We start from the raw sequence: 18884 nt of genomic DNA, 5'->3' as shown, positions 1-18884 counted from the left end.
CATTAATTTTACTGTGGAGATGTGGGATTGAAAATTAATAAAGTAATATTAACCCTGTATTGTTCATCATATGAGGCAAACGGTGCCGAGTATAATTCCTGTGACTTCAAGAGTTGGTAAAAGCATAAAAAAATGAAGGAAATAAATTTTAGAAAAATAGTTATGCTCATACTTCAGTAATCGGTGTCTTATCACCCCTATGCGCAACATCTTCCGGATGAAATAACAGCAGAAACGAGAGAGAAAATGAACAAAAATTAAAAACAAATATAAAAACAAATATAAAAATAAATTATCCACGTTTATCAAGGCGGAGCCCAGCGTTAAAACAGACCTATAAACTCACTCCTGGTTAGTATTTGCCGGAAAATTTAAGTGAAGGAATTAACAAACGATTTTTCGCCACTAGACACGACTGGTCCCATTAAACGTAAATTTCCTAGTGTACAGTATCCATATGCGGAACAACCGTTAACTACTTGGCCCATTGTAGTCACGGAACAAAGAAGATAAACTAGAAAAAAAAAAAGCGAACGCACCAAGAGAACCAAGGAAGTGTGGAACAATTTCGAAAATGGCTTTAGCCAAGTTGCCTTTCGCAATTATCATTGCGAGTGCAACTGCGTCAATCAAGGATTGTTTTGTAAAAGCCACTTGATACGCTGGTGCAATGGAATTTTCCATTCATTGGAGAATAAAAAAGTTGTTGAAGCTTCAAACAGTGAGATAGCAAGTACTGTCGTCTCATCGGTACAAACTCAACGATATACGCGATTTCATTTTATTTTCAATTTTTATTTTTAGGCTTTTATCGTTGTCTATATATGAACGGTATAAAGCGCTTTAGCAGACAGGTGTGGGATCCCACCGTTGATACACCCCGACAATTCCAAGCACATGTGGTCGAACAAAAATAGTTCAAGACGTTAACTACCTACACATCATTGTATCTATTCTTGAAGAGTATTCGTACGATTATTCAACTCCTGAAATTCTTGATGGTATGATGAAAGAAATGAAAACGAGTTGATATCTTGATTTTTACATAAGTTGCATCACGTGCAACAATGTCAGTAAGTAAAACCGAAAAACCAAAATATCTCAAAAGTTATTTTTTAGATGATCTACGTTGAAAACATCGAGCTGAATATTTTATTTCATTCTACACAGACGGTAGCAAAATAGGTGAAAAAAGTTCATCAACAATCACGTCTTAACTTTCTCCAATGAAAAGAATGGACGATGAAGGATGAAGAATGTAATTCAGAAATGAGGAGGCTCATTAAATTGTAATTACTGTAATCACAACAAAAAAAATTCGGGATGTATAAGCGGTGAGTTGAGTGCATTCCATTAGAAAAATTTGGCTCTATTCAGTTTTTAAATATCGGAGGGACATCCGCCATTAAGCACTCGTGTTTAATTTAATTTCTTATCTCTAAAGTCGTCCGCATTAGTAAGACCTCGTAGTTTCCGTGTTACAGATAAGTGGATAATGATATTATTGACAATCGCGAGTAACTGCTAAAGTTGATGAACTTCTCCTATTTTCATAAATTAATTAAACGTTTACTTTATTATATCATCCAGTTGAACAATCAAAAAATACTGAAAGATAAACGATAGGAGAGTTCGGTCGCTCGTTGTAATGACAATTAATTTTAAAATTGAGAAGAACTTATTCCTCATCTTTTATCAGTAATTTTCCATTGAAAAATCGATCACCCAACTGTTTGCGAAGCACCTGAGTAAATTACTGAATGATTGGAAGAGCTCTTGTTGCGTGAAATTGATCAGTTATTTAATTCTGAAAAACGATTTCAATTTTCACACATTTCCGAAGTTCATTTTGTCTATTAAAAATAAATATTAGTCAAATATGAGAAAATCAATTCCTCCCACAGAAGTTGAAGTGAATCACCGAATGGATGAACGAAAATTATGGACAGTGAATCCGTAAAAAAAAAATACCAATGCTCGATTAGTCATCAATGATTACCCACTTTACATGGACTTCATAAATATTTCTCCTGACCCATCCAATTGACTCAGCTGCAAATTTTCTACTCACGTATATCGGAATCATTCATCATTTTCTTGCGGTCATTCAGTCATAAGAATACGCGATAAGAACGAAGTCACGGAAAATAAATTTGAGGCTCAATTGAAAGGACATCTATTTATCGTGTTCTAACAGAAATCAATGTGTAATCGTCTGTAGTACATCTTGAAATTGTTAACAATGCCTCAAGGATTTTAGTGTACACAAACTGAAGTCGTGCCACACACTTGAACAATGTTAACTGGTCAGGCGTATCGTCTTCTTCCCATTATCAAACACCAACCGGAAATATATTGTCGTCAACTACTAGGCGAAGTCACAAAAGGTGCGGTCGTATACCCAATACATCAGACCTCCTTACATCTCAATCATCACAAATATTAAATGAAAAACCTTCAATAGTTGATTATCTACATAATATAAGGAGATGCTGAAGTACATTGTTTTGATTTACATTACTGGATTTTTAAGGGTCTTGGAGTCCCTGTTTTGGATTCCCCTGGTCACTCGACCCAATCCTGTGCCATTCATGAGACACAGAATTAATTTAGAAAATCATCGAATTCAAGATCTCTCCCCCCTCCCATACTCCAATAAAATGTCAATCGAAAATTGTACTTATGCTTGAACGAATTTGAAGCATCACAATTAAGGAAACCTAAAGTTTACCCTCGGGTGAAGGCACGGATACTCCAAAATAATCATCATCATAAAAATCCAATTAACTTATGTAGCTATCATAATTATCTTTTAACTTCAACTTAATGGCATCGACTGGGCATTTTAAGTTAGATTATATGATTTTGAGGCGTAATCTTCAAAGATATTCCGGGGATTTGGATTTTCAGAAAGAAAACAAATTTATGTATTTCATTATTGGACTCATCAGTGGAACATCGAGGGAGAAAATATGTATTTGTTCACCTGCTAATAGGTATATTTCAATTATTTTCTCAAGCTCATGGAATTGGGTTCTCCCTGTACGTACGAAACGCCGAAAACCGTCGCTCTAGGTACAGGAAGGACTCAAAGGAAGGACTTTTCAGGTAGCTTTTGCAAAAAAAAAATGATTTCGTAACTAGATCCGATAAAACAGGATCTTAGCCTCGTTTCGCTCGATTAAATCACGATTTTCAAGCCCAACGACATTATGATCGATTATTATATTAAAAAAAATCAAAGTATGTCAATACTTAGATTTTAAGAACGCCCATAACTACTGAGACCATTATAATGTATCTAAAACAAATGTCCCTGAACTAACTGTGAGAAATCCTTTGTATCTTTAGTCATGCGAAACCAGAACTCGTCATCATAGCGAATATGACGTCAAATTGTCTGAGGTTTTTGTTGCAATTCCTCTAAGAAATAAAAAAAAATCAATAAAAATGAATCAACGAAATATCCACCAGAAAAGTGATTAAACCTTGACTGATTTTTTCCAGAGATGAAAAAAACGAAAACGATGAAGAAATCGAAAGAGAGCAATAAAAAGTGAAATCCGCACCTGTGCAAGAGGTATCAGGAAAATGTATTGCAAATCGTGGCAGTAACCTGTTCGCTTTCGCAGTATATGCTGTCCTTTGTTTTCAATACCACTAGATGCTTACAATATATAAGTTGTTGTATACCTGCGCCTACAATGCTCAACGCTGGTGGACATATTCTCAACACCACAGTGAAAGGGAGAACCGACCAGTGAAAATGTAGAGATTGCGTCTAATGATTGCATGTGACCGATGGAATATTTTATTATAATTTGCTGTATTTTCCATCTACTACAAATTAGAATGATAATCACAATCAATTTTTTTTCATCTTCATGTTGAGAGGTTTCACTTTCAAATTTCAGAGAAAAGATTCATTTATTTTTCTTGAACACGAATCATATTTACTTATCATTTGATAGTCAAATCGCTATCATTTGCGGTTTGAAAGCCTTTTCGCAACGTTTGCCATGAGATACCTCATAATGCTCGTGATTTGAGTTTGTAATGAAGACAGTCAATTTATATTAAGATTCAGAGACAAGTTGAAAGTTATGAACCGCAACGATTCGTTTAAATAACATCCGTATGGGTATACGAAGGATCGTTTGTTAAGAAAAATTGTCGGTAATTGAGATAAGTCGGTTGTTGACAAAAAAAAAATTATAATGGGTTATAATTGTTGATTATGATCTCCTGGTCCCATCAAACGTTCATTCGTTAATCGTTAGCGAATGTGGTTTGCATTAATGAATCATTTCATTGCTGCACACTATAAAAATCGGTTTTGTACTAAGATCGAAATATATGATTTATTGAAGAGAAGATCCATCCAAAGATTTGCTTCCTATTCGACTAAAAATAGATGAAAACACGATATGATAATTTTGAATACGATAATCTTAGGAACTGAAGGCTTTATCCTATAGCTAATACGCATTGCGATAAGGAAAAGGTCTCGTGACAGTGTATCTCAGAATCATTCGTTCTTGAGAGAATTTCATAATTATCACGAAGATATCAGTCGTCCAGACACATTAAATAACAAAATGTTTTTCCACCGAAAATTTATTTTCAAAAATTAACCAGGGCTGAGGCAATTCGTTTATCAAATCATCTGTGGCATGTCAAATTTGATAAAGCAAATAAGAATCTGAAAATTTATTATATTTCGAAAACTGCTAAACTAGAGTAAAAGAACCCTCTGATTTTTCTATAAAAACTGTTATGTAACTGATTCTATGTGCACGTAAACCATGAATTTGGCAAATTTTGAAATTATTGAGTTATTCGGGAATTGATAAAGAGGTCACTTATCCATTTATTTGCAATCAATTTGACCTGTTGCGTCTGCAATTTCTCCAATATTCTATTCCACGCAGTAATTTTCCAATCAGTCAAATGTCTCACTAAAATAGCATGATATTTTTGTCCAGCAAAATAAACTAATAAAAAAAGCAATTTTGCAAAGTGATATTTTTTAAGTTAAACGTACACAAATCTGTTGTTGATCCTCCAAGCCAAAATATTATGTTTGATGAAGCTTCAAACGAGGCCTTTTATCATCCCCGGTGTTTCTCAAGAACTGATTATACTCAAGTGATAACGAAAAATGAATTTCCTTCCACAAGAGGAGACAAATCACTTTAGCACTTTATAATCAAAATTTTCTAAGAAATTCCATAAACGTCAAGACAATGTGAAGATATTATATTCATTAACGATACGATATTTGCGAAGGTTTTAAGACGGAATTGAAGACCGTCATAACCGTAACTTGAAGTATTTTATTAGACCAAGTGACTCCATAATCATCGTCATCAGTTTTATGATTTGAAAACCGTTTCATTGACTTTTATAACTTCTCACGCTGGAAAAAAGCGATTCAACGTTCTGAAATAATGATCCATAAATTTGATAATTTCTTCATTCACCAATCAAAAAGGAACGATAACCCAACGAATGAGAAGATTCATTGCCACAATATTCAATGACATGCAACTGCGTCACGAATATTCAATGATCTCATATCATATCTTCATCGCACAACACATGTGACATTTGCCACTGAAACAATTCCTATATCATTAATAAACTAAATAAATGATGAAAATTTTTATCGGCTGACGCAAAATCCAATAAAAAATGGGAATCATATCGTTGGATATCGGTAAAGTCGACGGTGAACTTTCCTATATCTCCACATTTATTTCATGAAATGTTATCAAAATATGTTAATACACCCCACCCCACCAGATTTTCGTCATCGCTTGTGTGACAAGGGCACAGGAAATTCAGATAACACGTATAGAATAAATGAACAAAAAATCGCTTGAGAACTATCGCATAAAACCGCAGTAGATCTGACTCATGCCAACAACATTCATCTCCTCAACCAGACAAAGTGACTGGTATTCCCTTACCTGCTGTTTTTCGTTATATTCTCTCCTACTGGCACAACTATTTCCCCTAATTGTTGAATATTGGGATGATGGTGCTGGCGGTGGGTGTGATCTTCTGACAGGAGCATCATTCGAATCATCTCTTGGCCTTGCTTTACTTGGCTTCATTGGAACCCAGTCAATTGTGGGCTTTGTTGTCGTTGTTGTTGTTGTAGTATTGGTACTCGTAGATGTTATTGACGGTTGATAAACAGACGGTGTGTCCCGATGACTCTTTGTTCTTCGTAACAATCTTCTCACCGTATTTTTAACAGTTGCAGCAATATGAGTATCACCACTATTACCCCGCTCATTGCTACGATCATTAGTCGTCTTGTAACCAACCTTTTTCACGTGATTGGACGTTGGAGCAACGTGACGACCACCCGACTCCATCACATACATTTTCGATATTTTTTTTATTCAGTTCATTCAGTTTCAATCAGTCTTGATCGTGGAAGACACAGGTAGAAACACTTTTGAGGCTTTTCTGAGGTTATGCCATGCACTTCAACTTATTGGTAATAATCTTCTTAAGTGATGTCCGTTATTCAATGGCCGCTCGATAAAAGCCTAGGGTTTAACCAGGGAATTGCGTTAGCCCGGAAAGGTCACGTGAACAGGTAACCAGCGTCGAACATACCGAACACCAATGCTTGGAGACTACCTCCAGCGATGACGTAATTCTATAGTCACCAGGGTAAAGATGTATCCTGAATTTCGTAGAATAAATTCAAGGCTTTTATATAATTTCACTCCCTCAATTAATTGTTGATTAGTGTGCGAGGATTTGGAGTAGGTTTTTCAATTAGAACTAGACTCTTTGTTTACGTTTATGCTGTTGGTAATTTGACTCGAGTTGATGCTTTATCGCAGGCCTCTAAAGGTCATCTTGAATCTACTCAAATATTTTTTTTTTATTCATTTCCATTGTAACCGTTAATGATACACACGGCGTGTCACTTGTACTGGTATTGATTACTCGTGAGTTTGGGTTTTATCTTTTCTGAAATGGAAAAATATGAGCGTTGATTTTTTTTTTCTCTCGAAATTCCAAGAATAGAGAATCGTCGTTTGTTGTTTCCGAATAATTTGAATATTGAGTGGGATTAAATTAATGGCTCTCGAGGCGTCGAGGTCGTTGCGAATTTTCGATGCGTATTGGAACATTCAGTTATTTTATGAAAATTAGAATTAATGGTCGAGCTACTGAAAGACAAACGTTGTCTTTTTTATGAGTACGAGATTGTCCATTGAGAATATTTTTTTATGTTGTTAGAGTCAAATAACGATAATATGAAATTGTAAATTTACGATTGCGACATTCTCATGCAATGAATACGCCTTACAGTTCAATTTGCAATGTTCTTCGTTCATGAATATGCGCATTACTGTTCTTCCAATACAATGAGTGCAACTGGTAGTGGAAGAATGTTAGAAAAAAGAAACCTCCACTGGGACATTAATTATACATTTATCCCAAGAATGAGGGGTTTTACCGACAAATGTCAAGAGATTTTAATCTGAAGTATATAAAAATTTGACATCAGAGAGATGTCTTGATGATTTTCCTTGAAATCACTCATTAGGAAGATGATTTAATAATCAACTCAGATAAAATATGTACCATTGAACAACAATGGAATAGAGTGTATGAGGAAATAAATCTTGCTGCCTGTAGAGGGGATTAAATCCCGATGTTTATGACCCTTTCATATCCCATCAATGAAAATTTCGAAAATATTTCCTTCTATTAGAAAATAAAAATAATCAACGAAAATATCTATTGTTTTATCTACTACTGTAAACAATAGCTCAAGGCCGGAAAACATTAATATATTCATGTGAAAACATTCCGCGAATAAATGTTTTTCTTAAGACGTTTTCAATATCTTCGAGTTTCACGAAATGAGGGAAAATATCAATAGAAAATTGGTTGAGAGCGTTTGCATCGTCTCAGTTCCCTGATTACTAAATTCAAACGAAAAAAATAATAAGTAATTTCTGAATCATTTTTCGTTAATCTGAATTCCACAATTATTTACTTATTTTTTAAAATGTCTATTGTGATTCACGATTGTATTTTATTTGTTTATTCTTGACGAATATTATGATTAATGTAGTAATGATCATGAAAAAGTACCCAGGCATTAATGCAAAATATTCCATTGTTATCAGTTTGGCGCCAAACGAGATAAAATTATAATCACAATCATTGAGTTGTAATGTCGTCAATTGTCGACCTTAAATGTTGTCTACCATTTGTTCCAAAGCTGCAATCATTTCCATTGGTCATGTGAATTGAAAGATGAAAAAAAAAAATGAAAATGATAGTTTGTAAACGCAACACACGTCATGAATAATTGTCAATTATTTCGTATCCAGCTCTGTAACCCAAGCTTAGTTTGTTCAATTGACCAGCACCACCCACAAGTCCTCGCAATCAACTCGTCAAGCTCAATTCCCTGACTTTTATGTTATCAAATGGTTTTTCCAATACAAAAGTATTATTTGTTTATTAGTTGTTTGGCCCTTGCTAGGAAGGATCAAAATCCGCAGAAGGTTTTCCGACGAATATCCTCGCGAATATTCTACATTTGACTCCGACCTATAAACGTCCATTCGTCAAAAAATACTTTATGAACTGTCTAATAAGAGTCAATAGGTTAATTTCTGCATGGGGGTTCGGTTCTGGAACTTGATTTAAATCTTTAATAAAATTATTGAACATTCTGACCGATTTCAACTTCCTCTGAATCCTCCATTTGAGGAAAAGGAACCCCTGTACTGAATGTATATGAATTTTTAGACTTGCGGTTTTTCCTGCAATTATTAGGTATCCTCATCATTTATTATTAGTTTTTGTCATGTTTTTCATTACTTATGAGTCAATGGAATGATTCTTAGAAAAGAAATAATAAATGTAGCAGAAGACAATTTAAAGGGAAAATTTAAAGATCTGAATTTTCATTGTTATAAGAAATAAACATCCACTGTTTTTTTCATTAGTGACACCTGATAAAAGATGGCAAACTCGCATCTCTAAAATTGTCAAATTGTATTAATGCTACAATAACCTCTGATGTAGAATTAACCGTAATGAGGTAGTACAAATTTTTAGCATGAACTTCTCAATTCTTACGTAACTGCTACTGAATCAGATTAAAATTCATAACTTCACGGTTCAAATTACTTCAATCACCACAATAGAAGCGATTCAAAAGAAGAGTAATAGAATTAGTTGACAAGACATCTAATGTGAATGCGCCTCGAAGATTTCCTCAAAATAAAATTCAGAGCTATTTCTATTAGAATTATTTGAAGCGATTTTTCTCGTCTCTACCTCACCAAAATACAGCAGTTTGCTGACGCTACTGCCCCAGAGGACTCATTAGAGAGGCAAAAAGCATAATTACAATGTGACATCTCCATCATCATTTTAAATTACAGAAATCTATGTTTCCTTTCCTCTACCTCGAGCCTCAAAAATACCATGAAAATTTTCAATATTATGGAATTAACCCCTGACCCTAACGACAATCGACACGAGGGGGTCACGATATCCTCGACTTCCTAATATCGTTAGCCTAACCAACTTAGCATTAACTTCGCATTGGCACATTTACAGTTCAGAAAGCCTCATACACACGTAACCCAACAACGGCCTAGCGTGACACCGGTGTGCATCCCACCCTCTGAACCCCCTGTCACGCCACGTTGGAGCCTTGTTCATATGATCATACATAACGACAATCCTCTCACCAGATCCGATCATCCATCACTTGTGTTAATGAACCTCGCTCCCCAAAGATCCCCCACTGCCAAACTTCGCCCCAATGGTCAGAATATTGACAGTGGCCTACAAAAAATTAGGTACGCATGTGGTCAGCCCTACATAAAATCAGGTACACGTTTGGTCAGCCCTACATAAAATCAGGTACACGTTTGGTCAGCCCTACATTTCCCATTCTCCCAAAAACATTTACCCACCACTTTCTAACCTCTTTGTGATCCACTGAAATATCAACAGCACTGAATCGACATCGATATCGATATAAACACCACAAAATATCAGATCCTTGACATCCAAGCACAGTAATCAACAATTCACATCACGTCTCACCTAGCCACTCATTGAAGTCAACCGATTTGAAACAAAAAAAAACACCTCAGTGTTTGTACAAAGTCTTGGTAAATGCTAGTGTTAGAATGAAAAAAAAAAGGAATGATAAAGAACAGTCTATTTCGATAGTAGCGCCTCGCAACGGTGAGGTTGGTTTAAATTGGCAGTCTTTTACAATGTGTGCTGCTCGATCGCGGGCCTCGTGGTAACTGAGCGAATACGTACGAGGCGGGGGTATCCCGGCCCGTCATCGTATCGGCCTGGAGGGACAGGCATGAAAACAGCCCAAGCTTCAAACACAGGCACCGTAAAGCCACAGTGGCAATAGCTAGTAATATACCGAAGTACAGTCACGATACTTCAACTCTTTCTCTCTCACTCTCTCATTCATCGATTCATCTGTGTGTGTATCCACGGCATCTGTGGATCATCTGTGAAGTCATGGTGAGCTTAACACTGTCTCTCAGTACTATGTGCGTAACGAGGACATGTCCAGTTGGGGCTTCATGAGAATGTGTAGGTGTACAGAGGATGGATGATGTGATGATGTGGGCTTGTGCTATTTCTTCTCATTTCCACTCACCACTACAGAGGAATTTTCATTCTATACCGATTTTTATGCTGTTGTCCACGTGGTTGTGGGTATGTTGGCGGTTGGTGATGCTGCATGTGTGTTGGGTGTTGATGAGCCTCTTCGGTAATGTTCGGTTGATTCGCTGAGTGAGTAGAAAATTAAAAAGCCGAGGGAACTTGTGACACTCTGATGTATTTACGTGTTGGGTAATGGGGGAGTGGGTGGGGCTGATGAAGGTTTTCATCGATCTTTGAGAGATGGATAATGATTGCTGGATGAGGGGAGGTAGGGGATGAATAGTGTCAGCAGGATGTTTCAATGGGAGCAGGTGTTTTTCAGACACTTGGGGGGCTGACATTATTTCGGAGGCTATTATCGCATCAGTTGCATTTTGTTGTCTTTGGTTATTGGAGGGAGAACAATATACGAAAAATTGTGAGACACCGAGGATAGAATAGGTCTTGAGAAGTACCTGTTTTTCGTGTTGAGAAAGTCGTGGCTAGAAAATTATTAAGTGTGCAATATCTCATGCTACAAAAAAGAATCTCACGCCAAGAAATTTTCTATTTATCTGAAAGATGTAGAATTCGTTTCTATCGAGAAACCGAGTTCTCGAATCGGTTCACATGATTTTGTATTAAAATATTTTACAATTGAAGCTAAAAGCTATTAGATAAATTGATTAAATTTCACTTAGTACGAGGAATGGCCCCTTAAGCTTAAAAACTAATCAGATTTTTCTCTCAAGCTGTCGTACGAACAAATGATCGTGCCAAGTTTGACAAAAAAATCCCTCGTGGACTCTCATTGTTCCCTTAGGGGTGAGTCAGACGGGTGGTTATTTTTTTTTACAGAATGCTTTTACGTATCAATACGTAAAATGTCATGTCAGATTCCCATCTTTTATTGAATTTCACTTCGTTCACAAAGTGTTCTAAATTTTTTTTGTCAAGTCCTATTGAATTTTCCTCCCCTTTTATCGCTATCGAATAGCAATTGACATATTTATGCAATTATTTTCTTTAACGCATTTTCTCCTGTTTAATATGGCTATCGAGGTTAAAGAAATGTAGAATACCTGCGGAACATGAAGATCGCAGGGGACCGTTATTGTTATGAGAATAGATAATTGGGTCGATTATTATCCGGTCATATTATTATTGAGGGTGAAACAGCCGATGTTATGTAATACACAAGGGATGGAACACTGATTTATGTACACAATGGAGTGAGGGTATGAACTCTTCTTTGAGCATCCTTGACATGACCTCATCGGGTGTTGCCATACGTAAAGCAGAGTGAAACAGACGACGACACCTCATGTTCCAGTTTATTCTTATTTTAAGAATACGGTTCGCCTGACTGTGGTTTGACGCTTAGAAATATTGTGTCACTTGTGTTTCATCCCGTAATGATAATTACGTTGCTCATTGCAAAGCCACGGTTCATTATTTTTAAAGACATTTTATGATCCTTCCGGAAATGTCCATTGTCAATGATAACTTCCAATGAGTTTTAAAATGTTTCTTAGCAATCCGAGAACGTGAAAAAGAAAACGCAGAGAAATAATTCCTTTCGAAATTATAGATTTAAAATATTTATACAAAATTATTTATGTATATCTCCGGAATGAAGTGCTTCACAAAACATCACAAACCATTCTTCCTTCGTCGGTCTTGCAATTTATATATTCTGACCTCTCTAAGTTCCCGGTTTCGTTGTCGAGCAGGAGTCTCGTAAAAAAAAAAGACATGTGTACCTGGCCAAAGGTTTTCCCCTCAGGGTGAGGTTTTTCCTTGGTTCATGGTAAATCCAAGACAGGAACGGGTCGAATGGAAACAAATCGTAGAAACCCAGGAGAAGTCCATACGACTAAAAGGAAATTTCATTTGTATATCTCAAATTAAATCAGATGATAGACACTGAGTTCTGAATGGACCAACATCTGACCTCAATTCATTTCCTTCTATCATAATGTTTTTGTTTCTCCGGGTTGAGAAATTTAAATCAGCAGGTGTTGACGTGACGATAGTTGACAATTATACACAGGTCAGAGTCACTTTTATGATTTATAGAATGTTTTTGGATGGCGTGAGAACACGAGAGATACTCAAGTGGCCGAATTCCAACGTATTGCACATGAGGATACTCTCGTAACGCGGCAGTTTATTTTCAGGGATTTCTCCCCCTGTGGATAGAAACCTGCCTCCGCGAAAGCTCAATTGGTGCTTTTGTATTTGTGAGTAAACCCACCCTCAAAGAAAAATATTTCCCGGAATCCCCGTTATGAGGACAGTCTACAAATGACTGAAGGTCAACAATTCTTGAATTTTTTGGTCTGAATCATCAACAGGTGTTTCTCTGACATTGACAGCGAATGTACCATTGTCCTATTAAAGGTCATCGTCTGAGTTTTCCGTGTCAATTGCAAAATTTTTTACAATATTTCATTTACACTGGAATTTGGGAACGTCGGTTCATTAAAAAATTACCGAGCAGTCGACAAATTTCATAAAGTGAAGAGATGCCCCATGGTGATGGTGATGAATGACAATCAGAAGAGGCAAGAGCGGGAGCAACGATGGACAAATAAAGAGCCTAGGCAATAAAGCCTTATAACGGCCCTATTCTAAAGGGGATAGCCACGTTTCATGCACTGATAGAAAGAAAGTTTTTTGACAAGTGCATGTTTTCGAAACCAACAAACTCATCACCAAGAAATTGACAATGCAATAATTGCGTGCACTGTAAAAGTAACTTCTGAAACCAAGTTAAGTGGTCTACATTTGAAAGTTTTGAACTTCAGACAAGAAAACTTTGGATGTAAAGAAATTTTCTTCGTCTTTGGAAAGAGTATAAAAGTACTTGATGAGAATTTTTATTTTAGGGTCATCCTGATAGAGATACAATAAAGTGATTACTACGGAATTATTTCATTCATCCAAAGTGAATAATCTGAGGGAAAATTTGTAGTTAATTCCCGGATGCTTTCGAGATTGTGGCACTCATTGTAATTGAATTTCATGATTGTTGACCATTATTAGCACAATGCGTGAGCAAATACCATGGAACTATTCAAATATGATAAACCCAGTGATTGCAGGCCCAATTCATTGAAACATTGATTCAACTGCCCTCATCGTGGCTCACTGACCTGATTAACTGATAAATGAGAGATTTAGATCTCTTGGTAAAGCCAAACGAAAACCTGTACGACAAAAGTGTTTCATGCAAATGTTGTCCTTCGATTTATTGATTAATTTCTCGTGCAAAAGAGAATCTAATATTCTTTATCTAGTCTCTGATATCGGGATGAAATACTTGATAAAGGAATATAATTTTTATTTTAATACTATTGTTAAGAGGTGATTGCACATTGTGAACATATTTTTAGTTCAACATGGAATGAGGTTAAACTTCCGAGAATTTGTCGAAATTGGAGAAATGGAAAACTCTGAACAGTGGGAGTTTCTGAGTGATAAAGTTTTTCTTTTCAAACGGTATTAAAGATGGAGAATAAACGGAAGATTGACTTTTATGTGAAGAAAGTATTGAACTGTATTTTCCTTCTCGTATTCATACGTTAGAAGCTTAACCACTCGTTGAAAAGTTTCTATTCGTTTCGATATAATGAGGTACTGGAAATAGATCAACCAGAAAATTTGATGTGAAGAAAGGAAGAGTATTAGAATAAACTATGAGTAGATCTCCGACTGCTCGGCGGAGAATTGTTGAGAAACTCCAGAATATTCACTTACTTTCCACAATTTACAACGTTAACTATCCTCAAGTTGAAAATTCAAATGTCTCGATAATTCATTGATGCAGTAATTACTCGAACGTGTGGGGTATTGGCCAGATTTATGAATGCGTATATCTGCCAGAGTATTCAGGAATAAAGTTGTAAATGCAAATAATCTTGGAGATTGTTCAACATGAGTCCAATTTGTCAAGACTTTAAATTCACTAAAGGTGAATTTTCCCTGAGACAATAAGCCCGTAAATCCTTTGAACAACTCGTATTCGGTACGTGAACGGCAGTTATGCAATTTTAGTATAACGAATGATTTCCGCATTGTGGATTTGACGCGAATACGTATGTATCATTTTTACAAGTGTGTTTAACTACCTGACAGTTTTAGACATTTTACTTACACCAGAGTTGCCTATAAACCTGCAGATAACTACTTTCACGCGATTAGTTTTTCATGAAATTCAAACAACTAGGGAACAATTCTTTATTTGTATGAAGCAGACAGACAGACATATAACGTGATTTAGCGTCGGAAAATTACGTTGATGATAAGGTATATTGATAACGTAGAAAATCCATTGCAACTGGCGCGACGATGAATAAATCTCAATGTTTTCACCCCAACTTATCAATTACCACATTATGAGTTTCATTTTCACACGGTAAATGTTAAGATAATTTAAAAGCCAAAATGTCAAATTTCCAGTGACTTAATTAAGTAAAATTAAAAAATTAGGACCTGGACTTTAACGGGAGAGGGAATTTCTTCAAGAAATACTCTCAAAACACATTTTGTTCTGTCAAAAATATCGATTATTGATTCTATTTTTTTTTCCTAGTGCAAAACTATTTTCTCATATTTGAGTTTGTTTTGTTTTCTGATCAACGAAACATTCACAAAAATTCCTAAATAAAACTGATATAGAAATATTTATCGTGAAAGTAGTTGTGTAAAATTAGTCGTGTGTTGAATTCATTTTATATTAAACTGTGACATGTTTAAACGATCAGATATTAAGTTGTATGTCCAGTTGTCATGTACTGAAATTGCGTGCTAAAGTCATTATTTATTAAAGCGGTCTGGTGTCCGCTTGATTTAGAAAAATTGAGCGCCGGATACTTCTTAGTATCAATCAAAGTATAACATCTTGAACCAAATATTTTATTCCCGTTTAGCGATTTTTTGAAATCTTGATAAGTATCGTCTGAGTATAATAGAGGGCGATCGAACAAATAGTAGGTCAGTGGTTTATTTGAAGACAGAATAATTATTGCTAATCAATGCTAATCAATAATGAAATTCTCTATTCATTATTAAGGAAAATTTCCATTAAGTCCACGTACACATATCGTGCTGACGAAGTGCCGCTGAAAGTTGCCCAATCGTTCATGATTTCTACGGGTAGATGCAATGGATATGCACATGATAACACGCTCGTACTGTCATGTGCTTTTCCTGGTTGGTAGTTCCAGTTGCAACTATGAGCAATTTGTTGATATCAGCGATTTTTTACATGACTGGACTAAAAGGGTCATAACGAAATAGGAACACAAGACAAGAGAATATCAGTGAAAAAATCAGTGACTAGTTCAGTATGAAAAAAATATTTCAAGTAAATCATTTGCCCCTGTACCACCATTTTCATGTTTCAACTATGAAAATGAGATAATTCGGTTATTTACGTGGAGTCTCCTTCAGATAATTTCAGTTGAGAAAATACAAAATTTAATATTCTGCCTCTAAACAAAAGCTCTCTAATCGTTCGTTCAGTTTCGGATTTTTCACGGCGTATTATCACTCCGAAAAATCAACATTTAAAAGTATTAAGGCAAAATCGACTTGACCCGATTTATCCCTTCGCAACTGATTTTTCTCTTTCCCAGGAGTCTTGAGAACACATCGGGAACAGATGCGTTTGATTGGAAATGTCAAGAGCCTTTTTCTGATCGAATAGAGTTCATTGAAAAGCTCTACTAAATCAACTTCTCCGCTTCAAACATAATTTTATAATCCTGCCACATTCTCGCAAAGAATGTCCTCGACCATAAGGACTTGCAAATTCTCAATTTTCGCCCCTAATCAAGGCGTTGAGCTGTGCGTGATAACAGAATTCGAACGGAGTCATTATCGCCGGGTTACCGCCCATCCTCATTCCCAAAAACCTTTAGAGAACGTGTGTAATACCGATTCTAACACGAAAGTTTTCAAGACGTGTCGGTAAAGTGTTACTGGGTTAAGATGTTTCGATCGATTTCCACCTAAGGTTTTTTTCCCTCCCCCACAAACCAGTCGAGGATCTGAAATAAAAGTACTGGAAGAAGAAAAAAATAATCCAAGAAGAAGAAAACTTCTCCAGCGTCAACGAATGTTTTACCATACGGGGATGATATAAAAAATATTATTTTGTTGGTAGATGGGCGGATACAGCTCATAGATATGCCGTCTCCTGTGGAGCAATTGACGGTGAGTCCGGTTGTTGGAACTCGACCCGTTACCATTTATGGTTACCCGTGTTGTCCCTGTCCTCGAGACTTGGATCCCGTAAATTTCTGCGAATGATACGGAGAAAAATAATATTGAGGCCTAGACACCTTTCCTCAGACCTATTTATATCCACACGAGAAAAAGAAACGAAACGAAACGAAACGTTTTTCAGGTGTAACAATTAGAAAGAAAGTGGCAAAATTTTTAATGAAAAAAAAGTGAAATTATTTTTTGCCACAGATTTTTCAATCTCTTAAAATTTACATGTGAAAAATCATATTCCTGGGCTTCGATACTTGAGCTGATTGTCTATTCATATCGAAAACGAGAGATTTCAGGAGAAAACCTCTAAAGTTTATTTTGGTTTCGAGAGTCTTGACGTTTTCGCCTGAAATCGTGTATTATCGTATCAATATTATATCCAAATATTTGCCGAGATGTGAAGAAATTGACTTCCCCACGTACGCTTCAAAACACTTCGCTGTTCAAATGAAAACCCTGTGCATCGCGCGTTATTTTCCCGTTATCCTCGTCTCGATGACATACTTTTATTCGGTTATGGCCAACCGGTGCTGTATTAGCGGAAATTTACCGCTCAGCTGAACAAAAAAATACATATCCATTTTGAATTTACAGTATCGAGGGAAGAGTTTCATACACCGATTAAAATTCGAGGGATGCCTAGACTAGCTGAAGAGTCTTTGTTTAGAGCTGAGTGATGAATGTTCTACATCTTCAAGTACAACGTGCGACATCTAACAGCAGAAGATGGAAGCACATACAATTCTGTCAGTCAGATTATCAAACTGAAAGTATTTTCAGTTGAATAGTTTTACTCGTATTCCAGTATTTTGACAGTTTTTTTTTTTTACATTTTAGCATGACTTTATTACTTAGACATTGCAGACCCAAATTTAAATTTCGATACTTAATTGTTGGAAAATATTGTACAACTTGAAAAAAATAAAAAAATGCAGAATTCTACCAGACGTTAATTTCACATATAAAAAAATAATCCTATGTACAATATCATTTTAATGAGTGCGAATATTCATCATTGTTTTCAATTTTTCTCCCGGAATTTAATTGAAAAATTTAATGACTGGAAATGGTAGAATTTATAATGTGGTTTGTAGCAAACTGTGAACGATACTTGAATATCCTTAACAAGTGTTTGTATTATATCAACAGCACGTGCCTTGCGCTTGTGAACTACCCAATCAAATGCACAATATTCCTCTGTTGTGAAAATTTCTGCTTTACAAATTGAAGACAATCGAACTGTCTATTCTATTCTGGTCATTACGATTTCTCTCTCTATACATTCATGTTGGACAAGAAATTGCTTGGGGTTTTTAAATGTCGGGGGAGGGCGTTGATTCATCTGGAGAGGAAATTTCACAATGGAAAAGAAGGCTAAGGGGCGGAGAATGAATTATTAGCCTGAATGATTTATCACGAAAATTGTCACGCGCTAGTCGCTCAGTTGAGCATCAAAATTGAGATCAATGAATAATTAGAAGAAATCATTGGATTGTGAGAAGACTCTTGATGAAACAAAGGTCGTTTTTTTTTTCTTTGATAATTTTGAGCGATGTGATGAAATTGTTAATCAGGTTATTGTCCAGTAATTTAGTATTTTTAGGAATGCTCAGCGAGAGACCTTTTCTATGATGACGACACAAGAGCTAGAAAAATAATCTCGGGTTGATTTTTCGTACGATAACTGATTTGCCATTGTGTTTGTTGGAAGAAGACTAATTTGTGACTATGATTTAAGAACCAAAAGACTTTAATCGTATCAAATTCTTTCATTTCTATTCACATTATTTCATTACTCTAATTAAGGATGAATTTTCAATATTATCCCGAATTCCTACAAATAACTTGAAAGTGTCTCTCTCATCTCCATGATATTAATTAATTAGAAGGCGCTTCAGGCACGTTAAACAACACTG

The 18884-nt window shown here is 35.8% G+C and overlaps 1 protein-coding gene and 2 long non-coding RNA genes across 16 annotated transcripts in view; 2 read left to right on the top strand and 1 right to left on the bottom strand.

Moving 5' to 3' along the window:
• LOC135172551 (serine/threonine-protein kinase MARK2-like) overlaps positions 1-18884 on the bottom strand; it is a 52286-nt gene that overhangs the window by 29300 nt on the left and 4102 nt on the right. Inside the window, exons 1-3 of one of the 11 annotated variants that reach the window (XM_064138665.1) lie at positions 9981-10408; positions 6634-6703; positions 5973-6563 (exon numbers count right to left, since the gene is read on the bottom strand). The exons of 3 other annotated variants lie outside the window; for them this stretch is intronic. In XM_064138665.1, the coding sequence (XP_063994735.1) occupies positions 5973-6395 (423 nt within the window). In that variant the 5' untranslated portion in view covers positions 6396-6563; positions 6634-6703; positions 9981-10408. Of the gene's footprint in view, positions 1-5972; positions 6704-9980; positions 10409-18884 lie in introns of those variants that run through there. 7 more of the 11 variants (XM_064138664.1, XM_064138668.1, XM_064138661.1 and 4 more) reach the window with 7 other exon arrangements.
• Positions 212-4380, top strand: LOC135172579 (uncharacterized). Of its 4 annotated transcripts, none has more exons than XR_010301128.1 (4): positions 212-351; positions 410-733; positions 805-1073; positions 1171-3458. It is a non-coding gene; the product is annotated as an uncharacterized LOC135172579 (long non-coding RNA). The 4 variants fall into 4 exon arrangements; XR_010301131.1 differs by having other exon boundaries at positions 213-351; positions 451-733; XR_010301130.1 differs by having other exon boundaries at positions 220-351; positions 444-733.
• Positions 10423-18007, top strand: LOC135172581 (uncharacterized). Its single transcript, XR_010301134.1, has 3 exons — positions 10423-10557; positions 16856-16905; positions 17563-18007. It is a non-coding gene; the product is annotated as an uncharacterized LOC135172581 (long non-coding RNA).

This window comes from Diachasmimorpha longicaudata, chromosome 2 (genome assembly GCF_034640455.1).
Source record: "Diachasmimorpha longicaudata isolate KC_UGA_2023 chromosome 2, iyDiaLong2, whole genome shotgun sequence".
Taxonomy (NCBI): Eukaryota; Metazoa; Arthropoda; class Insecta; order Hymenoptera; family Braconidae; genus Diachasmimorpha; species Diachasmimorpha longicaudata.
Note: the sequence above shows the minus strand (reverse complement) of the source record. Positions and strands in the feature narration are given on the sequence as shown.